The sequence below is a fragment of the Solea senegalensis genome, linkage group LG17 (genome assembly GCF_019176455.1).
Source record: "Solea senegalensis isolate Sse05_10M linkage group LG17, IFAPA_SoseM_1, whole genome shotgun sequence".
Lineage (NCBI taxonomy): Eukaryota > Metazoa > Chordata > Actinopteri > Pleuronectiformes > Soleidae > Solea > Solea senegalensis.
Genome location: NC_058037.1, coordinates 19354294 through 19363718, shown reverse-complemented (window position 1 = coordinate 19363718; position 9425 = coordinate 19354294). Strand labels below are relative to the sequence as shown.

The 9425-nt window shown below is 36.1% G+C and overlaps 1 protein-coding gene across 7 annotated transcripts in view; it reads left to right on the top strand.

The window, feature by feature from the left end:
• The window catches only part of LOC122783710, a 43994-nt gene that overhangs the window by 8705 nt on the left and 25864 nt on the right, over nt 1-9425 (top strand). For 4 of the 7 annotated variants that reach the window (XR_006362075.1, XR_006362073.1, XR_006362072.1 and 1 more), the window contains exon 3: nt 8738-8791. Coding sequence is in view for 2 of the 7 variants with exons in the window: in XM_044048507.1 (XP_043904442.1) it covers nt 465-564; nt 8738-8791 (154 nt within the window). In the remaining 5 variants the exon portion in view is untranslated. The other 3 variants (XR_006362074.1, XM_044048508.1, XM_044048507.1) reach the window with 3 other exon arrangements.

The following is a 9425-nucleotide window of genomic DNA, read 5'->3' as shown; positions in this document are numbered from 1 at the left end:
GGAGAAGAACCACCTTGTCTTGGTGCATGCGACCGTGTGTTCTGCCTCTGATTCTTCACAGAGGAAGGATTTATAGTGGGCTGGAGGTGTGGTTTAGAGAGAAGGATGTTGGTTTCAGCTTTTCTGCTCAGATGACGACGACGATGATGATGAGGTAGATAAGGTTGGTGTGAACCCGCTTCGAGGTAACGCCTGATATTGGGAATAATCTGAGGGTAGGTTTCGTCGCCTCTTCTTTCAGTTTTACACACAGTGAGTAGAAACTGGCCGATCCAGATGTGTGAAATTCCTTCCAGACGCGTACCGTGCCCGCACACGTCTGCTGCAGATATGTCCTGTCAAAACTTCAGTTTCCTTCCCTGTAACACAAAGACTCTTGCATTGTGTGTTGGGGGGCACTTGTGTAGAGGCTGCTAGAAGACAAGACATTATATATCTGCATACACAATGTGCTGGAAAGTACCATGAGTCACAGACGCTCAACAAAGTCTCCTGATCTCCTGAATCTGCATCATCACAAGTCTGTTGACAATCTCAAGTATGTGTTCACCGCTTCATCTGGACGTAAGGCAGCTTTTTGTGTGGAGGTTCTTGGTGCTTTCTGAACCGCTCACTCTCCCTGCACCAAAGTCCACAACGAAAATCAGCGATTTTACATCACAACAAACAGGAGTTGTTGATCCGGTTGCTGCCTCCATCAGTAACTTCAACTGTGTTATATTGTGACTGTGGCGTTTGAAATCCGTTGTTCAGATTTACCTCAGTGACACAAACAGACCACACGAGGCAGCAGCTGACCAGCAGCTGACCAGCAGCTCCCGTGTACCCGCGAGATAAAAACGCTGATTTTCTCTATGGACTTTGGTGTGGGAGAGAAACGGGTAACAAAGTCTCAGTTTTAGTTTCCTGTGAGAAAAGGCTGTCTATCAAATGTGGATTAAATTGTATGAACCAGAATCCTTTTTATGACAATGTGTGGAAGAAGTGGCACAACAGTTCTCAGGTAGTCACTCTTTCAAACGCAGTAAACTGACATTTCAAGGAAGCAAAGTGATATCGCAACCTTATTGGTTCCTCAAGTTCTACAGAAGTAGTCCTTGACATGATTATCTAAACTTATCTACTTCCCATCTTTACTACCAAATAATATCAGAAGAGAAAGAGTTGGCATTATGGTCTGTATTTTATATAAAGCGTTCTAGTCTTGATGAGCTGCTGTACACTGCAGTTTTCACCCATTCACATGCTACAACATGGGGTTACATGTCTTTGCTCAAGTCCATTTTATATCAGAAAATGACTTTTGATAATTTAGTACAGTAAGTGTCTTTAAGTGCTTTTACTTACTTTACTTTTACATAATATTATTTAAAAAAAAGTACTTCTACCAAAGTCATTTTCTGGTCACATACTTTTACTCAAGTGTGACTTTCGGGTACTTTATTCAAGACTTGTAATGACATTAATGAAACGTTAGAGTTCAGTCGTAGATGATCATTCAAACTCGAACCTGTTCCAGTTCATAATATCCATCCTACAATCGCCCTCAGACATTTTAAAGTAGTCCACATTGTGTGCAGTATATTTTGAAAATGTCAAAACACCACCCATGTGATTTCCTGTAGACTACCTATATGTTACTTTACAAGAACCGTGATGTCATAGTCCCGCCTCTCTCTTTTGGTTTCATTGGCTGGCGCTTCTCTTTGTCTTCTTCTTCGTCTTCTTCTTGTGTTTGGTGTTTTATTCTCTTCATGCTAACTTTTGTTTTCTTCTTTTTGGCCGTTTCTCAATAGTCAAGTAAGCAAGTATGTACTTGCTTACTTGAGTATTCATGATGCCATCAATGAAACGCAGCTCCAAGACACCAGCAGCACTCATGCAGCCCCACATAAGGACACTGCTACCACCATGTTTCACTGTATGCATTTTTCTTTGAATTCCTCACCTTTGCGACGCATACAGTTTTGAAGCCATCAGTTCCCAAAACATTTATCTTGGTCTCATCACTCCAAAGTACAGAGTCCCAGTAGTGTTCATCTTTGTCATTCCTCTGCAGTGTATGCCATATTGTGTCACGGGAAATAGTCACCCCAGTTTGGCTTTCTACTTCCTTGGATAACTGCAGTGAACATGCCGATTTTCTTTGACCCTTCTCATCAGGAGACGCTCCTGTCCAGGCGTTAACTTCCGTGGATGACCTGGACGTCTCTGTGAGACGGTTGCAGTTCCATCTTTTTTAAATTGTTGCACCTGTTTTTGCTACAGTATTCTGACTGATAAGTAAAGCTTTGCTGATCTTCTTGTAGTCTTCACCTTTGCGGTGTACAGAAATTATTTTCTTTACACTTCTCTTCCATGTGGAGACATTTCTCTTCCATGTGGTGCCATTGCTAACAACATGAAATGGAAAGGGGTTTATAGTCAACTGTCTGCTGGACACCTGTGTGATGAATAATTAGACTCACCTGTGGTTGATTATTGTTAAATTGGACATTTGTAGATTTAGCCTTGCTCCAGAGACTTTCAGTGGGGTGTACTCATTTCTGCATCACCCCAATTGTGAAGTAAATTTTGTTCTCTAAGTTATATTATTAACCTTACTTTCATGTTATAAGTTAAACAGATGTTAAAAAAACTTAGTCTTGTCAACATTTTGGAAATTGTTTTGTTTTCATTGAGATATTGTTTAAAATGGTACTTTTCGAAGGGGGTGTACTCATTTACGCTGAGCACTGTATATTACAGCATTGTAGAGTAGTATATATACTTATATATATATGTATGTATATATATATATATGTATGTATATATATATATGACGTGTACAAATATATACTACTCTACATATCTAATATTTACATATTGTATTTAAATATAGATACAATAACCGTGCGACTTTATATGTGTATATATATATATATATATATATATATATATATATATATATATATATATATATATATATACATTTATTATATATATATATATATATATATTCAAAATTTCAGGTCAAAACGTTTCCATCAAAAACAAAATAACACGTCAACAACAAATCTATGGATCACACCGAGCATGTAATGACAGTGACGTCTGAGCCAGCTGATCACTTCATCAGGACAAGCCGAGGTAACGCTGCTCTGTGCCGGCACAGTGAGCGCAGAGCGTCCACAGAGGCGGAGCTTATCACCTCCGACAAACGTCGCTGCCAAACTATAAATACGTCATATCTTCATACACAAACCACATGTTTGAATTCTAAATGACTCATTTCTCGCCTCGATGTTAAAACTTTGTTCCGGGACACAGAAAAATATTTATTTCAGATTTATATTTCTATTATCTGCTGCTATGCTCCGCCAAAATATATTCTGGGATACATGGCCATCCCAAGTACGCTTAAGTCACCTCCAATGCATACTTGGTAAACATGGGCGGAGCGAGAACACTTCTGGGTTTGAGAACCGTCCTCGCTGATCGCTTACTTGAGAATTGGAACAGAACTGGGACTGAGGCTGATGACGTTTTCACAAGTACGCACAAGGATGATGTCGTGTTTTAGTCAGGCCTCCTTCCTTCTTACGAATAATAGGTGATGAGTTGATGGTGCAGAAAGAAACCTCGCTGACACAGGACTCGTACCGAACGAAACGGGATTTTATTTGGTTACAAGTCAGGCAGCAGCTCGGGAGAATGTTCCTGCCGACAACAATTCTGCCCACATAAGAGCAGGGCCATGCTTTTAAAGGTTCTGTGACATCATCCTATACCTCACATTTCACCATTTTAGGTATTCTATCTTAATATAGAAGCCACCTGGTGTTAGACAGAGAAGACCAAAATGGTCCCCTTCTGTCTCCTATAGTCCAGGTGTCTCGTCCCTGAAAAACAAACATAGTTACTAAACTATATACGTATACATTCTCTGTGCTAACGAAAGACCTTTTCAGAAATAGATAGTTTGCGTTTTTGTGGTTCCACGGCGGTTCCATGAGGAGTTTTATAAAAGGTGATAAGTAAACATGTTAAAGTTACTCAGTCCCTCCAACGTTTGGTCCACAAAGTTGCTTCTTGTCCTTTAACTGAAAAAACAGCACAAGTGTGATCACATTTCCTTGATTCTGGCCGTTTGTTCACTTAAGAATCTTGTGTTTGCCTTTAAATCCCCGAACAGTGTCTGCTCTGCTTCTCCACCCTGTTTCTGTGTCTGACTTCAACTTCACGGCCCTTCTCTTTCTCTCTTTTTGATTTTAGTCGTTCTGGGAGGTTGAGATTGAGATTCAGAGTGGTTTGTTCTTTCATAGTCACAGCTTCAAAGTTAATGTGATATTAATTCATGTTTTAATCGTGTAAATTCAGTTTCATTGTCCTCTTTTGAAACTGGAATACTCCAAAATCTATTTTCAAACTGCAAATATCTTCAGTATTTTCCAGAACGTTGGACAAACGTGTTTTATCATAAATGAAACCTGGAAAGAGCCTGCACTAAAACTCCAAGTCCACTACCACTCTGATGATCCATTATCTGTTTAGTTGGTCCATAAAATACCAGAAAATGTCGACAAATGTTGATCAATGTCTCCCAAACCTTGAAATGATGACGTTTTCATGATTTCTTTGTTATATGGAGCAAAATATTCACATTTAAGAAAGCTGAAAATCTGTTGAAAACATACAAAAAACAACAAATCAACAACGAAAACAGCTGATTTGACTTCATAGTGGAGTTAGAAAATGTTGAAAAAGGTTCATATTCAAACCAAAACAAGTACGTTTTAATGAATTCTTTCTTATATGGAGCAAAGAAAACAACAAATCAATTATGAAAAAAGTTGATCTGACAACCATGAGTAAACAGAACTGCAGTACACTTATACTTATGTTGGCGTTAGTGTCATGTGGAGGCTTGTTGGACCATGTTCTTGTCCATCTTGTATGAGGTGAACAGACCAAAAATGTTTAAAACCCACAGCCTTCAAACTGGATTTCATTTGTAATTTTGTGGTTATGATGCAAATATGATACAGAAATATCACACATTCATAGAGTAATAAGGGCAATACAAGTGTTTTATTTATTTATTTACAACCACTGGTTGAAATTCAGCTTTTCTTTGTCTGAGTCTCTTTCTCAGACGTGATGTAATAATAATTCACCACTTCTGCAATGACACGCATGTCTTAACACGGCGAGTGTCGTGTTTGCATGTGAGGTTTGTGTCCTTCACTCTCTCGTTGCAACAGTTGTCCTCGACCACAACGCTGAAGAAACATGTCCAACCGTGCACCTTCTTTCTTTTCTTTTCTATTCTTTTCTTTTTGTCCTGAAACAAACAAACAAACAAACAAAAAAAGAACATCATATAATGAGCTGTGAGAGTGTCTGACACTCGTGCACCAAAAAAAGGGAAGTGGAGAAGTAGATGTACGGTTTAGATAAGACGCATTAATACAGAAATATCGTGTTGTGGTGGAAAATAGCTTGTGTTTGAGTGTGAGAAACATCTGTGTCTGTGTTTACTTTTTAAAAAAAAAAGAAATGTTTACCTCTTTTTTTCAAATGAACCTTAATTTGCCGCACTGAAATGTTCTTCAAAGGTTCTGGTCTGACCACATTTACTCAAGGCTCTGTACATAAACTCAACAATTCACACAATGAGCAAACACCAGGCATCAGTGGAGAGAAAAACAGACACTGGACAGAACCAGACTCAAAGATGTGCGGCCTTCTGCCTAGACGGGTTGTGGTGAAAGGGAAAAATGGGAGACAAAGGAGACAGGACAAGAGAGAGGAGAGGTAGAGACAGAGGAGACAGTTGTGAGTCAGTGTTGACGTGTTTATAAAATTATGAAATATAAGTAGACTGATATTAACTTTTTATTATAGCATAATAATAATGTAAATTCACACGTCCATCATTTTTCAACCATACAAACCATTCATCATATGACATCCACAACTCAGATTTCTATCGAATAATGTGGAGCGTTTTTTTTTTTTTAATTACGAAATTAATCGTCAACTATTTTTGGCAAGTGAAATATCGCGATATTTTACGTGGTGATATAATATCGCTTTTTAGACACCAAGTGTCTATATTTTTCATTTAGTCATTTTTTTACTGATCTTACGAACAAACATTACACTTTTTGTGAATTAGCAGTAAACAAAAAGAAAAGAAAAAATAATCACATTTCGGTCCACTAGATGGCGCCAAGTGCTCACTCGAGTATTTTGCAGTATTGTAATAATCTCGTAACTTGGTGTTTCAGCAAGTTTTCTTCACATCTGTGGAGAATAAAAACTATTATTATTGTTAGTTTCATCCTCGATTAATGCGTCAATTATTTTGTTGTCAGAAAATGTTGAGAAATTGTAGATCAGTGTTTCCGGAAAAAATGATGATCTCAAACGTCTTGTTTTGTCCACAAACCAAAAATAATCAACCTTTTAATGATTTATTTGGAGCAAAGAAAACATTTAAGAATCTGAAAAAAATCAAAAAAACTTTGTTAGTCGTATATGTGTATATATTTATACACGTGTGTGTGTGTGTATATATATATACATATATATATATACAGGTGTATGTGTATGTATGTATATATATATGTACATATATATACATATATACATATATATATATACATATATATATATACATATATATGTATAAAATAAAATATTTTATACAGACATTTGACAGAATAAACGCTTCTAAAAGTGAAATAAAAGTTTATGATTGTGAAATCGAGCTTCACAAATGCAGTCCAAGGGTCCGTGACTGAACCACATACAGAAAACTGGAAGTTAATATTTTTGTGGTACATGACGACACAGCAGAGTGTTGTGTACCAGCTCACCACACACACACACACGATACATATTTTTCTCAATAGTTACCGTCCGGCACCTTGAGCAAACAACGCGCTGTGTTTGAGCAACTGTTGTAAAAGCTGGAAAAGTGTGTGATGAAAGAGAAGAGAAGAGAACATCGTGGACTCAGAAACAACAAGAGAAAACAAAAGCAGTATAATCTTATAATAATATTATAAGATTATATATATATATATACAGTGTCGCGTAATTGCAGTTAATGCAAATTACTCAAACGTTTGCATTTGTTGAAGCAGCAGAAATGATGGCAGTCGCGTTGAGGACGCTCGGCTGTTTACTTTGTCCACGCTCAGATGCTCATGAAGATCCTCGTCTCTTAAGTTTATTTTGATCACAACATGTAGAGTTTCCCAGAATTTGGTTTGCGGGCGATGTTTCAGATACGAAAGCTCTCAGAAATCTGTTCATCTTTTGATCTGAGTCGTTTCCTGTTCTCTGTGTTGTCAAGTAACAAAAGTACAAATACTTTATTTTCGGGGTCTGTTTTTACGAGTTTTTTTCTGGGGTCGGTTTTACGAGATTTATTTTTTCTTTCTAGAAAAGAATTCTCGATTTTTTTCGGGGTGTGAGTTGACAGGAAAAAAAATTGGGGGCTGTTTTTAGAGATTTTTTTCAGGGTCTATAAGAGATTTTTTTTTTCGGGGTCTGTATTTATGAGATGTTTTTCGGGGTCTGTGTTTCCGAGATTTTTTTCGGGTCTGTGTTTACGCGATTTTTAAGAAAAAAAAATTCCATATCAGAAAAATACTTTTAAGACTTTTACTTAAGTAATATTATATATATATATATATATATATATACACACATATATGTATATATATATATGTGTGTATATATATGTATGTATATATATGTATGTATATGTATATATATATGTATATATATGTATATGTGTATATATATATATATATGTATATGTATATATATATATATATATATATATATATATTATATATATATATATATATAAAGAGTGACTTCAACTTCTACCAAAGTGTGTGTGTGTGTGTGTGTGTGTGTGTGGACTGATGTGCTGACAGTGACAAACTCTGTCGTATCTTCTGGGTCAAACATTTGTCTCTCACTTCTCTCTCTTGTATGTTCACGCTTCACTCAGATTGACCTGATTCTCTTTTGATGATTCTTCTTCTTTTTTTTTGGTTTTTCTAAGAACAAACGTTGAATTCTTATTTCCTTAAAGCATAAATGAATGTGGACATTGTAGCTGTTTGCATCTGTGTCGTGCACAGGTGGAAAGTAATGAATTACATTTACTCACTTTATTGTAATTGAGTAGGTTTTTTTGTATTACTTTTTAAAGTAACTTTTTAAAATTTGTAATTTTACTTTTACTTCAGTATGTTTTTTTTGGAAGCTACTGTTACTTTTACTTGAGTAGAATATTTCAGTACTCTTTCCACCTGTGATCATGTGGCGTCGTGTAGGACTGCACTGGAAATAATAATAATAATAAATTTTTTGGGGGCTTTTTTGGACACTCAAAGACGAAATAAGTTACTCCATCATTTTTTGCTCAAGTGTTTATTTTTGACGTTTTAGAATATGAGATGCACTTCTATAAAGTGTGTTTATATTTATGTTTATGATGTCAAATCAAAGCAGAAGTCATAACGCTTTGGAATAATCATCGTCACTTCAAGAAATACAACCTAAAACTTTACTACACAGATAAATCTGCATTATGTTTAGTTTTTATTGTATATTTTTAAATTTTAGTTTGTATTTTCAGTGAGAAATCTTGTCATTCTGCCTCTGACTTATTCACTTTATCTTTGAATCTTCACCACAATCTCGTCTTAATGCGTCTCTGTCTCCACAGCTTCAGCACACATTTCCGTCAGACGTCCTCCTGTCCACACACGTCCCAGCACAGGTAAGAAAGAACCAGCTACAGCCTGCATTTCCTCTCTGTGTACACAAGCACAAAAAGAACAAAAAACAAAAACAGATTTTATCTGTAACCTGCTGAGTGTTAGGCTATGAAAAAGACAGAATTGTCTTCACTGATGTGTCTCCAAGAGTCTAGAGGACGAGCAGGAGGAAACTGAAACGTTATGATTGAATTATTCACGAGTAAAGTCAACTCCATCACCTTTAAGAGGAATTAAAACCCATTAAAATCACAAAACAAAACACTGGATTACAAAGTTGTTTAAAACATCTAATACAAAAAAAAGACCTATTTTTAAACTCTCCCTCGTGTTGTGATTTGTGGTTTCCTGGAGTCATTTTACGGATACTATGGTGACATCATTATCTGTAATATCTTTTATCTATAAACGTAGAGACTTGAATTGAAAAAAGAGGTCGAAATAATAAAAAAAATTCTTTTTTTTAAAGAATTTTTTTTTAAAATTACCCCCCAAAAATGTTCTCCGGTGCTGTAAAAGGATAAGCTAATGGGTTATACAGTTAACTTTTTATTTTTTAAGTGCATTAATACAATGAAATGAAAAAAGCACATTTAAAATATTTTGTGAGGTGAAATTTTAGTGCAGAACTGTTTT